Here is a 16,949-nt window from a genome sequence, read left to right on the forward strand (position 1 = left end):
AAAGCCGGAAACCAATTTTAGTATCTCGCTGCAGGGTCGAATGCTCTAAGCCCGTAGGGGAACAAATGCTTCTTCGTTATTTTAGTAAAATTGTAAAAAATAGTTTAATATACTAAAAGGAGGAGAATCATATAAAGAAATTTGCATACCCAATTTTTTTTAAAAAATATATATATATTAAAATTTTAGACTCTTTTTAAATTTATAGATCTGCCACTTTCTCACTGTAAAGCATTTTGCAGTAAAAATAAGGTTCTATTGGAGAAGTATATAGAAAAAAAGAGGATGAAAAACATCTTAACACTTCTAGGGGTTGATACATCAGCATTGCACAAGTAAAATAAGGGGAAAAGAGATTTTTTTTACATTTTACACTTGGGTGCGTTTGGACACCAGAGTGTAACTACATACAAAATGTAATTATTATCCTAGTAATTACAACCGATTATAATCACAAGGAATTCTCTAATTCCATAGACATATTGACTAATAGAATAGGATTAGATTACAATTCTCTATTTTTTTGGCACTGTAAATTGTAATCACACAGTTATATAATAAATTTTAAAATAATATTAATTGTAAAATTGAAGAGTGCAGTTACGCACGTAATTACACCAATTATCACACTTCCCCTATGAATTAAGAATTAAAGAGTCTAATTGAAGGCCTATTGCACCAAAATCAAATTACATGTGGCTTTCCAATCGTGTCATTTGTGGTTCAAAATTGAGCAGAAAGAGGGCACTTGTATTCATCCATGGTTCTCTCTTATAAAAGAAGTAATCTTATTATTCTTAGGATCATTTAGGTAGGAGTTTCAATATAAGTAGTTTTATTATTAGGAGAAGTTAATTGTTTTAGGACTCTTATAATAAAAATGGTTTGATAGGACTTTATTTACTTTCTTTAATTATTGTAATCTCTATTCAAGTAAACTTATGATAAAATAAAGGTTTAGCAGATTATTCATCAAAACCCTAAATGGGATCTGGGTCTCAAGTCTCAGTCTCTCTTTAATGAGCTAAACTATAATGATAAACAGCAATAATATTATCTAATACTCTCATGATAAAGAATAATAGAATTATCATCCTACTTACTACTTAGTTTTACTGCCTGCTAACTGTGGGGTTGGGAAGATTCATTTTAAAAGAAAAAGCAATTCAAAAATGATGATACAAATGCAGTACAGACTACAGCCTCCTTTGATAAAAAGGATCATTATAATTACTAATGCTAATTACCACACAAAGATAATATTCACGAATTGTATCAACATGCTACAACACTGAAGTTTGGAACTACATCGAATTCGTACAGGTATAAATGAAAATTTTAAAAATTGATGACTTACGGGATCGACCTCATGGAAGATGTATATTACCATCTTCGTACCAATGATGTGAGCAACTGCAACAAAAAAAAAAATTAATCACATCTCCATTAAGAATGTGTTTCTCAGTGTATGAGGAGAGGACTACAACCAACTCAAAAGGCACATGCAATAACTTTAACTTATCAAACTATTCCACTCAAGACCATACAGAAAGAGTACATCCTTGAAATTTAGATAACAGGATCTGAAAACATTAAAGACAATGCACAAAATGGTGTAATTTTTTCAGGTCAGTATGAATTTTAAGATTTCTTTTCTTTTCAGGTAAAAGAAATCCTTTGTTTTGGTTCAAAATTTTACTCAAACCCAAAATGAACTAGAAAGTGTGGGTATTCCAAGGTTGCAATTTATAGATGTGCACCAAATCAGATCTCTAAAATGAAGCATGTCCCAGTGTATAGAAGATCATTGCTAATTTTAAAGACTATTTATCAATTTCTGAATCAAAATAGTTAACAAGATGTTTTACAAAATCTTGCATGCATAAGATAAAGCTTAAAATTGTTACATGAACATGTTGAATCACAAAAAGTTCCCGTACCTCAAATAGTTCAAATGGGCTGCCCCGCCGGTATACATCATTCTTCTTTTTTGTTTCATCAGGGAAAATGCTTATTAATAGTGCTCTCCATCCAATAAGTAAAACAGAAGTTGTTCCCATTGTTACTAAAACAAAGGTATATGGCGGAACATGGCCTGATGTAGCAGCTCTTATAATCAATCCCAACTGTCAAAAGAGACAACAGGAACAGAATATAATACACGAAGATAAGTTACCGCTTGTCAGGTAGGCATGTACAAAATGGGAGAAATATAACTTGAAAGTAACAAATAAACTATAACCTGTCAATATGTTGACCGTGTATTTACAAATTAAGCTAACTTGGAATGCAAACAATAAAAAAAAGTTTGATTAGATATACTTTGATGATGGACAATGATTAACAACCCTGGCTAAGACGAAATGTCATAAGGTTCACTAGATCATCAAGATAAAAACAACATGACAAACATATAAATTCTAAGGCTCCCTAAGCAGTAACATGAGATAAGTAAAAGCACAACATTGACCCCTTAACATAAATTATCATGGAAGAGTTCATGTATCCACACCTCTCATAAAAGTAGAGTCACAAGTTAAATATCCCTTTCCCAATGTTAAAATTAAAAATGAACCCAACAAATTATTCTAATTGTTATGAACTTATACTCTTACAGCTCTATGAATGGATGGAAATTGAAAAAAAGAAGAAAGAATTAGGGGAACTTACAGGAATTCCCAAACCCCAAGATTTGGCAGCAGCGAAAAAGGCTTTGGATAGACCATTGGCTCCTCGTCCATCCTCACTATAGCCCCCAAGGAAGTATGCACTCAAAAACCATCCTATCAATCCACAATTCCACTTCTACAAAGTTATATAATGAAAATTTCCTTTTCATTCATTTTTCTCAAATTACAAGGAAATGTGAAATACACTCAAGGAAAGAAATACCAGCCAAGAAAGGGTCAGTTGTACGTAGAGTATCCATTGCAAAAATGGGGAGGCCATGACTGTATCGTCCAATTGCAGAAAACAAGAGCAAAGCTAAGACATCCCCGCCAGAAAGCAAAGCCACTCGACTGTTACGTAACAATTGAAACAATTAAAAGAAGAAAAAAGAATGAGAGATAAAATAATAAATAAAAAGTATTACTTACCCCCATTCGGAAACGCGAGAAGAGGAATTGGGTTTTTCAAACTGGATAACCCCTTCCAAGGGGACATCTTCTTGACCCACGAAAACGGTGTCGTCGTTGCTGAAAGGAGGGGAAGATTGTTTGGGGGCAGAGTCAAGGCCTCCCTCAGCCTTGGCGAGAGTGATATGAAGCGGTTTTCGAGAGTTTCTTGAGGGGACGAATCTGGGCCTTCGATGGATGGAGGAATTGGAAGTGGAAGTTTGAATCGGAACTGCGAATTTGAGTGAACATTTTTTAGCAGACAAAGCTCCGCTTGGACAGCTTATGATAAACATGCTTCTCTTCTTTCGTTTTGCGCTGGGTTTTTCGCTTTTTTTCTATTTCTTTTCCTTGTGGCTCAGCCGCTCCATTTTTTTAAAGGTATTATTCTTGATTTTTTTAACTATTAAAAACGATGTCCTTAAAAATAATAAAAATAAAGGTCTATTTACGTAAATATCACTCATAAAATATTTTATTGCCATTGTAATATCTGTTCAAGCTGGTCCATTAGCAACTGTATAATATGATACGTAATAGGATCTTAAAAGTTGGAAGTCCCACGCTTTAAAAAAATATCTTGATTTTGCTTCGAAAGACATTCGAATGATGACATTTTTATTTATAAAACATCACAATTATAGACTTGTTTTGTGACATTTTATTAGTTTCATAACTAGGTTAGTGGTTTTGTGTGTAAAACCCAAAAAATTGGTTAGTAACTAAAATGATAAAAGTGAAAAGTTGAAGTCTAAAGTAGAATGACCAAAAAGATGAAAGTGAAAATTCGTGGCCAAAGTATACAAATATTTTATTTTGATGTGGACAAAATATATAGAAAAATTTTTGGAAAAATTCATCTGAACGGTTTAAGTTATTCGATATCATCCATGTTTCATTTAAAAAGCTACAATGTTGAAATTGGGTTCAATAAGTGGAAATTCCTAAATTTTACCTTTGAAACATTGGGTGAAAGAGATTTAGGATTTAAGATAATTTTATGGAATTTAAGGTTCGAGTAAAGTATAGGAAGTATTGTGATATTAATCGATCACTGAAATAGTTTTTCTAGGATTTTATCCTAATATACTCATGACTTGATGATGTACTAACATGTACTTTAAATCGTATGTGTTATGTAACTGAAATGTATGTAGCATTCGAGTAAGGTCAAGACCAAACTAAGGACAAAGACAAGCTCAAGATACGAGATTGAAGCTTAATTTTACTACTTCAAGTAGGTTAATAAGGTGACAAAGGTGGGTGTATTGTACGTGTATTTATTATTTATGTGTTAAAAAGAAGGCTTGTGATAAGTTAATCTTGAATAATATGATATTATATTGATAAATTTTTAGTGACATGTTTCTTACATATTTATATAAGGTAAATGGTTAATAATATTTTTATGATATATTTATGTTAAGTTGGAATTGAAATATTTAGGGTATGAACTGTCCACTATGTTATTATATGAAATATTCAATATATTGCGATTATCTACAATTGAAATAATATGTTATAATTATTGAAAAGCCCACGTATGTATATTTTGAGTCTTAAAATATTTGACATGTCATAGAGCATAACATATGCATTTTAGTAAGGTTTTAACGAGACACATTATTTTCATAGACATCAAAAGGGAGTGTTATGAATATTTATTTGTGTAGATATATATCTTTATCTATAAGATAAAATTTTGATATACATTATCATTAGATCTTTAATCTCCATTGGTATTAGAGTTATATATTATACATACTACTTATGGCTATAAGTATAGAGAAACCATTGTACACAACTCATATTGAAATAATCATAGAGCTCTCTCTCTTTATTCTCAAATCGCTTCTTCATGTTGTTCTTAATGCTTCGTTCTTTCTTATTTCATAAACATAAATAATACTTTTTTTAAATCATACATTAATTTAAGTTAATTTTAGAAATCTAACAATATAATGTTTATAGATTTGGGTTGGGTATTATTATATTTTGGTTTTGGGCTTTTATTTAAATAATTTGGGTTTAGACTTTAAATGAATAGTAGTTTTGAGTTTTGGATAATATATTTGGATTTGGGTATAATGTTTTAAATATATATAAAAATTTAAAGGATAGTTTGTTTTAATCGATTTCTCTAACCGGTTCAAATTGAAAATTAACTTAATCTAGTTAATTTCATATATATTTTAATTATTGACAACATTTACACGTTTTACAAATGCAACGGTTTAAACCCAATATCTCAAGAGATAACAATATGTCCTTTAATCATTGAAATTATTCAATGTATTAGTTAAGATTATTGACAACGTACAAATATCCTAAAAATATATCTACTCAAATTTAAAATCTTAAAAAAATACTTTATTTAATCACAGAATAGCTTAGGCTAGTTAGATGTCGTGGGTCGTATAAAAAATAAATTAGGTGAAAATAAAATAATTTTTCAAATTTCTTTTACCAAAAACATTGATAAGAATAAAAGGTAAGAAAATATACGATTATACAGCTCTAGTCCAGAAGGCAGTGATGGTAACTTGCAAAAAGTAGACAAAAAAATCAGTGTTTGTGGTGGACCCTTTTCCCCTTGAAAGAAAGAAAAAATCATTTTCACAAGTCAATGTACCCAAGTGATGCAAGTGTTTTTGATGTATTTTTTTATGAGTTTTCCCTTTATTTAATAGTAAAATATACGAATCAAATGATTTTAATAGTAATTTTTTATTATTATTTAAGGTTCCGGATAAGAGTATTATAAAGGTTAGGAGTATGAATGTTTAATGTCAAATGGTTAAGAGTTATTTTTAAACAAATATTGTCTTATACTTACTCCAGATTAATAAAAAATAATATTTAAAATCAAATTTTAATTATTTTTAAAACAAGTTAAATCTAGACTTATGCATCCGTACATATTACGCTGCTTGAATCTAAATCATCAAGGGAAAACAGAATTTTTTTAACCACGGTTACTACTCTCAAAATTACGTGAATATTATTTTTATTTATAAAATTTAAATAAGATATCATTTTTATCATTCAATTCAATAAGTATTAATATTTTTAATTTAAGCATGATTAATTTAATTTTAATAAATGTTAAAAATAAAATGGAGGAAAGCGATGGTGTCGGCAAAGATGGAGGCCTACCTCTCCAAACCCTACATCATAACATTAATCCACTTGCCGTTCTACTTTAATGTTTTCTTTTTTGTGTAGAGGTATTTCAATTTGTCCTTAAAAGATTAATAAAGTTGTCGGTTTTTCTTCTCAATGATGACATAATATTATTTTATGATAACACGTTAATATCGTCATTATTTTTTTAATAATAAATGTTTAAATGAAACCAAAATATAATTTTATATATAATTTTAAAAAACAAAATTATCAAAAAGAAACCATATGAATAGTTTAATAATTAAATACGTAGTATACCCAAAAAGTTTTTATACAAATATTGTAACATGGCCCCATTCCGATACGATGTTTCAACGTCCTATCTATACAATTTCATTCAAAAAAAAAATTCCAATGTCCGTATTTATTTTTTATATAGTACAACTTTTAAAGTGTACTCCGTTTTCAAAAAAAAATGGTCGGGGCATTAAACTTATATAAGTGTAAATATTGGTAGACATCTCAATCTCGCCCAATCTTGGGGAACTTAATATTTTTCATCCGACAATACATATCCAATGATACACAATATTGTATTTTAAAGGTTAATATATTTAATGAATATTTGAATTTTATCACTTTATATAAGTTGATTGTATAAAAGATCCCTAGGATATGATTCTATTATAAATTGACGAGTAAACTTTAAAGATATTCTATTTTGATCCTCAAATTATCACAACTATTTCAATTAGGTATTGTTGAATTCTGTCGCATATATACCAAATGGATTACATGTGTTTCAGTCAGATGATGCTACATGTCCCAAGATTTTAATCCAAAAGCCACAAAAGCTCACCTGATATATGCTTGGTTTAAATCACTTTATTAAAAACTAAAATAAGAGAACCATGGCTCTTTTCTTTGACCTCCATCGATCCAAGACTCCCTAAGAAGCAACGCTGATGAGACGAAGCTCCACCTGATCCCCCATAGCATCCGACTTCAACCCTCATTTACTAATGTAGTGCGATGACACCTCTTCTACCTCCACCCACCTATCTCTTACAAGGATATGGTGACAAGAAACATTGAAACTCATCCAGATGACAGAAACACACACGTTGATGATGATGAACCAATCTCTTTAAAGATGAAAAAACTCTTGGTGTCTCTAACAATATCTCCAAAATTGAATTCTCCGAAAGTGTTCAAAATCTTGCCATCAAAAGCAAGGATCTCACTCTAGTTGTTAAGGTTCTTGGTTGGTGGGTTGGCTATAACACCCTTCACAATCGGATCTATAACATCTGAAAGCCCTCAATCCTCTTAAGTTAATTGACATCGAAAATGATTATTTCCTGGTTAAATTCAACGATCATATAAATTATCTCAAGGTTCTCTATGAGAGTCCTTGGACCATTTTTGGACACTATCTGTAAGGTATGACTCATAAATATACCGGTAAAGAGGACAGGGATGGAGCGGAGTGAGCGAAGCGAACATCAACTGTCCTTACAAAGAAAGTCTTGTAGAGGGGGTTACGATTATGTGGGTTGGGGGTGCGGGGGCTGTGACCTCGCGGTACGGTACATGGTTAATTTTGTAATTATATACCAGGGTTTTCTATTATAAATAGAGATGTAACCTAAACCTATTATCATTGAATAAAATTTTCTAGCGCCGCCTAGGCACCGAGGACGTAAGCACATTGCCGAACCTCGTTAAAATTCTTGTGTTCTTTCGTTTACTTTGCTCGATTTATCAACACTATCTGACAGTAGAATCATGGTCCACTGATTTTCAACTTTCTCAGTCTCATCTTAGTAAACTTATGGCTTATATTAGGTTACTTGGTCTCTCGGTCACCCTCTACAAATGAAACTTTCTAAAGGCCATTAGAAATCAAAATGGTTCGGTAGTGAAGATTGATTTTCAAAACAATAATAGACGACGTGGAAGGTTTGCTCGTATGGCTGTTAACATCAATCTCTAAAAACCTTTAGTGATATAAGGCACTTGTGCCCTTGATCGTGGATCTAGTGATTAGGAGCAAGCTCCTGCAAGAAGATAGGATCTAAAAGAATGGTTTGGTGGTAAATGAAAGGTGAAATATATAGGTTGTTTTATAATGATAGAGTGGGCTGCAGAAATGATGTTTAATGAGCGTTGGTAGGCTATGTAAACAATGGAAAAGGGTAGGTAATATCTTGAACAATTAAGGAAGAAACTAGAGTATAAGAGAGTCTAACACCAATCCTTATAAAGGGGTGGTAACAAAGGATTTGGCCCCGTTGATTATAATGAGTCAAGAAACACAAGTATCAAGTTGGAAATGAAAGGGTTTACATCACAAGTACACAAGACACTTGATGAGCCGATAAAGTTTAAAAGAACTTAACCAAAGAGGATAACCTCACAAATTATATTGATATGCAAAGAGGGATGCCTAACAAAAGCCTATGCATTGGCTTTATATAGAAATTGAAAAGGAAGACCAAATGATTACATAAGGATTCGACAAGGGCACTTCACATGAAAATACATGATGTTTAATTAATAAATTAAGTCTCTTGAATGTGAAAAGGAATGTGTTGGTTCTGTAAGTATTCAATTGAATGGAATGCTCTCCTTGACCGAAAAGACATCATGGTTCGACCTAAATGAATAGATGGGAAAACTGGGAAAACTTGGTCGAATAGGCTTTTTTCTCTTCATCCTTGGTGCTAAGATGTGTGGTTTTATTGTTTTAGCCGAATGGTGTTGTGCCTCTTGGAGTTGGCGCCTGATTTGAATTCAAATGAGTGCACATGACTTAAGCATGCATATAGCAGCATGTTTTGTGCACATGGCCTCTCTTGTTGATGTTGCACGCATGGAAGGTCCTTAGGAAGCTAGTTAGGTCACTTAGCTAGCTAGGTATCTTAGGTAGCTAGCTAGGTAGTGTATGTAGCTAGCTAGGTACCTAGTGTCACTCCAGCTGCCATAAGTTGTAACACACCCAACCCGTACCCGACCCGGATACGAATATGAGGTGTCATATTAACTTTTCAACACTTTAACTCTTTGAAAATCTGATTAAAAATGGACTTTTTACTTTTATTGTAGTGGCGAAGCCCTAATTAACACTAGTTAACATCAAAATTAATGTTAAACAATGAAAACAAATATTTTATATATTGACATAAACTTTAATTTGTATAGTTACAAAACAAATCAGAGCATTTGCGATTTAAACATTTGTAGTCCATGCCAACAAAACTTCAAAATAACAAAACCACCTACTGTTCAAATCGATCTGATCTTCACCAAAGATATGTTGCACCTAGCTTTACTCTTTTATCTTCTTTGAACCTACGTGTGAAAACACTCACACGCTAAGCCGTTGACTTAGTGAGGCACAAATGAGAGCATAATAAAATATTAAAACACTTGATTAAATAATTCAGAGAAAACATTAAATACGGAAAACATGATACATTTCATATAAATAACATATACTGTTATGCACTTTCAATCCATATCAATTTGTTTAATTAGCCCAATGCATATCACTAAGAACTCAAGGTATGTGAGTACTTTGAGGTTGTGCACTGTAATTGCAGTCGAAATTGCCACGTAGAATTTACACCGAAGTGCCACGTAGAATTGTCCTGAAGGATCGAGTAGAATTGTCCCGAAGGACCATGTAGAACCCTCGACTCTTGGCATGCCAATTATACCTCTAATTCTCATAACACATACTTTGGAATTTAACCATATAAGTATTCACACATCATTCTTAAAATTATCATTCATTCACATAGAACACATATACTCATAGTAACAAAATCAAAGCAATGCTTATGAAATTTTTTTTAAGTAAAACAATAAAATTTAACATAAAAAAATTCAAACAATTTTTGATCGAAAACTTTTGAGGTTGGCTCATCGCAAGCCATCCTCATAACGAATAAAAATAAGTAAGTGCACTCACTTCTGCCTTATTTTAGCCCTAAGCAAAATCCCTTTTTCACTTTCGTTCAATCTCTTTACTACTTCGAGTCGTTCGGTACTTGCTATCGATTGAAATCTACACGTTAACATGACCAAAATGAATATCGGAGCTCAAATAATTGTTAACCAAATCAGCATTTACATAAACTAAATCAAACACCTAATTCAAAATTTCAGGTTGAATAATATCAGTACTCTACACCCAGTACCGATACTTCCCTTCTATGGTACCAATACTTCCCTTCTATGGTACCGATACTTCCCTTCTATGGTACCGATACCTACCTCAGTATCGATACCCATATTGTATTATTGAATTTCCTTTTCAATTATAGTATCAATACCATACTATTGGTATCGATACCCCCAGTATCGATATTACCCTTTCAGTATTGATTCTGTTCATTCGATTCATACAATATCGATACTGTATTTCCAGTACCGATACTATTGCCCAGAATTCACTCATTTCACTTCGAATTTTACTCAAAAATCACCTAAATCTCATACTTCTAACTCTAATCAAACCCTTAAAATCAATAACACTGATTACAAACAATTTAAATCACTTAAATTCCCTTTAATATCCAATTTTTTTTCACTTGAACACTTAAAACTAAAAATCATAACCATTCTTCAAACACGTTTCTAATTTTTCTAATACTTCAAATACTTTATTCAAACCTTTGACAAGTCAAATATGCCCTTAGAATCCAAATACTAATCAAATTTCATCAATTCCCTTAAAAACGTATTTTACCAAATTAACATTAACTTATCAATCCCATAGCTTCTAATCATCTTTAAGTTTTCTTAAGCTTCAATACCAACCAAAGACTCAAAACCAAATCAAAAATAAAAGAAACAACCAACTTCAAATCACTTACCTTAGCAATGGGTGTTTACGGTGGAAGAGAAGAAAATATGAACAAAATTTCTAGGATATTCCTTTTTCCTTTTCTCTATTTCCCCCACATGTTATATAACATGAATTTTAAATTCATTTCATGCCAAAAGACCATTTTACCCTTCAATATTTGATAATATATCCTAAACAAAAATTTTCAAATCAATCATTGAACATTTCAATTTATCAAAACTAAACCGCTTAATTTTAAATCCTTACATTTTAGTCACTGACCCGATGGCTGGGGTATTACAATTATACCCCTTAAGAAAATTCGTCCTCGAATTTTCATTCCACAAAGAGATGAGGAAATTGTCTTCTCATGTTCTCTTCACGCTCCCATGTCACATCTTCCACTTTGTGATTTCTCCAAAGAACTTTAACTAACGGAATCGTCTTGTTCCTTAGTTGTTTGACTTCATGCGCTAAAATATTCACTGGTTCTTCCTCATAGGTTAGATCATATTGCACTTCTATTTCTTCCGGTGCTATGATGTGAGAAGGATTTGATCGATATCTTATGAGCATCGAAACATGAAAAACATTATGGATCTTCTCCATTTCTGGTGGCAATGCTAACTGATATGCTAGTCCAACTATTTTTAAGATCTCATAGGGCCCAAAGAATCGTGGACTTAGTTTTCCTTTGCGTCCAAAACGGAGAATCTTCTTCCAGGGTGATACTTTGAGAAATATTTTATCACCTACTTAATATTCAATTTCCTTTCTCTTCAAGTCTGAGTAAGACTTCTGTCGATCAGCGACTATCTTAAGATTATCTTGAATAATCTTCACTTTCTCTTCGACTTATTTGATAAGATCTGGCCCTACTATGTCTCGATATGGCAATTCAAACCAATTTAATGGTGTTCGACACTTTCTTCCACATAAAGCTTCGTAGGACGCCATCTTGATACTCGATTGATAACTATTATTGTAAGCGAATTATGCCAAAGGTAAATACTTTTCCCAAGATCCCTTGAATTCTATTACACACGCCCTTAGCATATCTTCTAAGACTTGAATAGTCCGCTCGGACTGACCATCGTTCCAAGGGTGAAAATTTGTGCTAAAGTTCAATCGGGTACTCAAGGCTCCATGTAAAGACTTCCAAAATCTCGAAGTGAAACTTGGATCTCTGTCAGATACTATTGAAACCAGTACTCCATGTAGTTGAACTATCTCCTTGATGTATAATTCAACACATTTATCCATTGAATAATCAGTTCGAACAGGAATGAAGTATGTTTTCTTCATTAACCTATCGACAATTACCCAAATTGAATCCTTTTTATTCAGTGTTAATGGTAGCCCCGTTATGAAATCCATCGTAACTCTTTCCCATTTCCATTAAGGAATAGAGATCGGTTGTAAAAGTCCTGAAGACACTTGATGTTCAGCTTTCACTTGTTGACAGGTTAGAAACTTTGCAACAAACTCTGTAATAGCTCTTTTCATACCTGACCACCAGTATCACCCTTTTAAATCTTGATACATCTTGCTTCCTCATGGATGCATAGTCAACAGACTACAACGCACTTCAAAAAGTATTTATTTCTTTAATTCTTCATCACTTGGAACACAAATTTGATCTCTGTAGTATAAACATCCATCAAACTTTACTTCAAAGTCTTTGATTTCACATTTTTCCACTTGTTCCATTCTTGCTAAACACTTTCCATTTCTACTTTGTAACTCCTTTATTCGCTCCAAAAATAAAGGTTTTAGCTTTAATTCAGCCACCAAAGCACCACTGTCCTTTAAAGAAAATCAGACATCTAACATGCGTAAAGCTGCAAAAGTCTTTCTGCTAAGAGCTTCAGCTACAACATTAGCCTTCCCTGGATAATAGTCTATAATTGCATCACAAACTTCAAGTAACTCGATCCATCTCCTCTGCCTCAAGTTTAGCTCATTTTGAGTCAGCAAATATTTTAAACTTTTGTGATCCATATAAATATAACATCGCTCACCATATAAATAGTAGCGCCATATCTTCACTGCAAACACCACTGCTGCTAAATCAAGATATTGTATCGGATAATTCCTTTCCTGTGGCTTAAGCTGTCTCGAAGCATAGGAAACCACCTTTTCATCTTGCATCAAAACAAATCCCAAGCCATTATGGGAAGTGTCACTATAGATTGTATAGTCCTTGTCTGATTCTGATTGTACTAATACTGGAGCCTTCGTTAGAACCTTCTTTAAAGATTCAAAACTCTCTTGGCCTTTATCCATCCAAATAAATGACACATCTTTCCTTAACAACTTTGTCAATGGGGAGGAAATCATCGAAAAGTCCCTTACAAACCTTCGATAATATCCAACTAATCCCAAGAATTTCTGTACTTCAGAAACATTTCTTGGAACTTCCCAATCTATAATAGCCTTAATCTTCTGAGGATTCACCTAAATCCCCTCTGTAAACACTACATGTCTAAGGAATGCCACTCCAGGTAACCAAAACTCACACTTAGACAACTTTGCATAAAGCTTCTTATCTTGAAGTGTATGAAGAATCACTCGAAGATGGGCATCATGTTATTCATTCATCTTTAAATAAACCAAAATATCATCAATGAAGACAACCACGAACTGATCGAGGTATAGTTAAATACCCTATTAATAAGATCCATAAACGCTGCCGATGCATTAGTTAATCCAAACAACATTACCATAAACTCATAATGGCCCTATCGGGTTCTAAAAGCCGTTGTTGGAATATCATATTCTTGTATATTCAGCTGGTGATAACCAGAGCGCAAATCAATTTTGGAGAACACCGAAGCTCCCTTGAGTAAATACATTGCCGCTATTATTTTCAGTTATATATATGTGTTTAGCATAAAATGGAAGATAATAAAGTCCATATAATGACATAATTATTATTATTAAATGACCCCTAGTCAAGTATTATTATGTGTATGGAAAATAATAATACGCTTAAGACTAACATGCTATTGATTGATGACAACGAGTTGTCATTGACATAGAGATGTCATAATTAATACATGATTATATTGTTAGAGAACAATGTATTGGATTGACCCACCATGAGCATATGTCTTGGATTATTATGTGAAAATCATAGCATTGCTCATGGTGATGACTATATGTATGATCCTCATACTTGAGATCAATACTATCCCAACATATATTGTTGTATATTTTGATGCAGTTAAACAAGCTCTGTAACTGGTTGCTCCATAAAGACTGTTATTGAATATATCTCAATATATGTAGTGGATGTGTATGATTAAGATAAGATTTGTCCTTCCTACATAATAGGAAATATATGACATGCCACTTGATTAAGTGAGACTAGAAACGCATGACCATGCTCGAATAAGTTGATATGAGATATCACAAACTATTAGTTAATTAAAGTCTACTCTAGATATCAAGAAACAATAGATGGGCTATACAAGTGTGACTATTCTAAGACTTGTGCCTATTCTAGATATAAAGGACATAAGGATGTAATACATAAAAGAGTTAATCACCAAGATGATATGACGAATCATATTTTCTTGTAACTTAGGTGACAATGATATATTACTAGATGTCACTTATTGTATGTAATATTAGAACTGTTCTAATAATTACTACTAACGTTACAAGAACCTACAGGGTCACACCCTAGGATTGAAATGAGCAAAGATGTATAATTTGTTGTACGTTACTAAAATATATCTAGAGTTAATATATGTATGTTTGATATATATATATATATATATGTTTTAATAATCCCGAATATTTAATTCCAATTAATTAATTAAAGATTTAATTAATTTGAAATAACAAAATCCCTAATATGATTAGGGTAACTTGGATAAAAAGGAGGTGTAAGGTCTAGCAACCATTTTTTAACACACATAATCTTCACTCATTTATCTTAGAAACAGTTTTGGGAAAACAAATATTGCACTGAATTGGGTGAAATGAGTAGAGCTCGAGACGTGATTTCGTGGAGGCTTATGATTCGAACTGATCGACACCATCATTAGCCACTGATGTCCTTGCTATTTTTCAAGGAACCCGCTGTAAGTATTCACATCAATTTCCTCCCGATTTTGATTTATCGTACTTGGATCATTGATGAGACCGTCGAATTTTGTTTTTGTTGTTCCATGGGGTAAGTCGATGGTCCCAATAGGTGATACATTGGGTCTGATGAATCTTTTATCTAATAACTCTTGCAACTGAGCCTTTAATTCCCTCAGTTTCTTAGGGGCCATTATAAGGAGCTATCAAAATTGGTGTCGTTCCAAGCATTACCTAAATTTGAAATTCAACCTCTCTATCTGGCGGTAATCCTGGTAATTCCTTTGGAAACACATCTAGAAATTCTTTGACCGTGAGATTATCCTCCAATCTCATCTCTGTAGCTCGAGTATCAATCACATTGGAAATGAAATCTTGACATCCTTGCAATGTTAGCTTCTTAGTCGAAATTACCGATATCACATTAGATAATGAATTAATTCTCTCACTGACCAATTACCTCTGATCCATCAGAACTTCTCAAACCTACCCACTTCAATCGACAGACAACATTAGCATGGTAACGATACAACCAATCCATTCCCAAAATAACATCGAACTTGTCAAAGGGTAATTCCATTAGATTAGCAGGGAATTCAATTCCCTGAATCCTTATAGGACACCCTTGACAAATTTGATTTACCCGAGTACTATGCCCTAGTGGGTTAATTACAATCACATCACTACGTATAACTTTTAATTGGATTCTCAAATTTCTCACCAGTTTACTACCGATATAGGAATAAGTTGATCTCGGGTTAATCAATACAAAAACAAGTTTATCAATTAATTGAAAAGTACTTGCAATGATCTCAGGATCATCACAATCTTCATTAGTTTTAAGGTTGTATACCCGAGCAGTCGAGCATATTTAAGGTTGATTGGCAGATTTAGATTGATTTCTTCATCTGTCTCGTCCTCTACCTTTATGAGGTACAATAGCAGATCTCTCTGACTGTGTGGACTTTCCGATCATTAATGGATAATCCCAGAATGCTGACATTAACTTGGCCTTCCAGCTCCTGATTCAGTTGATTGCATATGCTTAGCTCTCACAAGATTTGATCATCTACCTGAAGATGCAGCTAACTTAGATCTAGTTTGAGATTAAAAACCTGAACCACAACTTTTTTTTATTACAATACACTCGACGAGGCACCCGCTCTCTTGGTTAACTGGGTCTTTTTCTCCCCAAATCTTTCATTCTGGCTCGCTCTAAGGCTTTAGCTCGATTCACTACTTCTTGAATTATAGTAAGATTCAACGCTATCAACAACTCCTTCAATTTGGGGCGCAAACCCTCCACGAACCAATCACATGAATCATTCTCAATCGGGACCAATTTATCTACAAATCTACTCAATTTATTAAACTCACACTCATACTTATACACAGTGCGACTCCCTTATTTCAAATTCATGAACTCCTGCTTTATTTGTCTAATAAACTTATTACCAATGTATTTGTTCTTGAACTCTTCCAAAAAGAAAGGCCATGTCACTTGATCACTAGGCACTCTCATCTTCACATTAGTCCACCATATACGTGCTTGACCTCGTAGTAATGAGACTACTCCATCCAGCTTCTTTATTTCAGAATAATGGAGACCATCCAACATAGTTTTCACATCATTTAACCAAAGATCCGCAGAAACATGACCTTCCCCAACTTCTCCCTTAAACTCAAGTGCTCCTAAACTTTTTAGCTCCTTAGCAACATTCATCTTAGGAGCCGGGGGAGTAGAAGGTTGGAAATGGTTT

The 16,949-nt window shown here is 33.0% G+C and overlaps 2 protein-coding genes across 2 annotated transcripts; both read right to left on the reverse strand.

The window, feature by feature from the left end:
- Positions 1-1,240: 1,240 nt before the first annotated feature.
- On the reverse strand, positions 1,241-15,267 carry LOC120199091. The gene is made up of 6 exons (XM_039200298.1): positions 15,253-15,267; positions 3,099-3,421; positions 2,893-3,020; positions 2,671-2,783; positions 1,941-2,126; positions 1,241-1,413 (listed from the first exon to the last, which is right to left on the reverse strand). Exons 2-6 carry the CDS (start codon positions 3,410-3,412, stop codon positions 1,384-1,386), a joined length of 771 nt encoding a protein of 256 aa, XP_039056229.1. The 5' UTR covers positions 3,413-3,421; positions 15,253-15,267; the 3' UTR covers positions 1,241-1,383.
- LOC120199033 lies at positions 12,916-13,383 on the reverse strand. Its single transcript, XM_039200246.1, has 2 exons — positions 13,119-13,383; positions 12,916-12,998 (listed from the first exon to the last, which is right to left on the reverse strand). Exons 1-2 carry the CDS (start codon positions 13,381-13,383, stop codon positions 12,916-12,918), a joined length of 348 nt encoding a protein of 115 aa, XP_039056177.1.
- Positions 15,268-16,949: the final 1,682 nt, after the last annotated feature.

This window comes from Hibiscus syriacus, unplaced genomic scaffold (assembly GCF_006381635.1).
Source record: "Hibiscus syriacus cultivar Baekdansim isolate YM2019G1 unplaced genomic scaffold, ASM638163v2 tig00005294_pilon, whole genome shotgun sequence".
Classification (NCBI taxonomy): Eukaryota; Viridiplantae; Streptophyta; class Magnoliopsida; order Malvales; family Malvaceae; genus Hibiscus; species Hibiscus syriacus.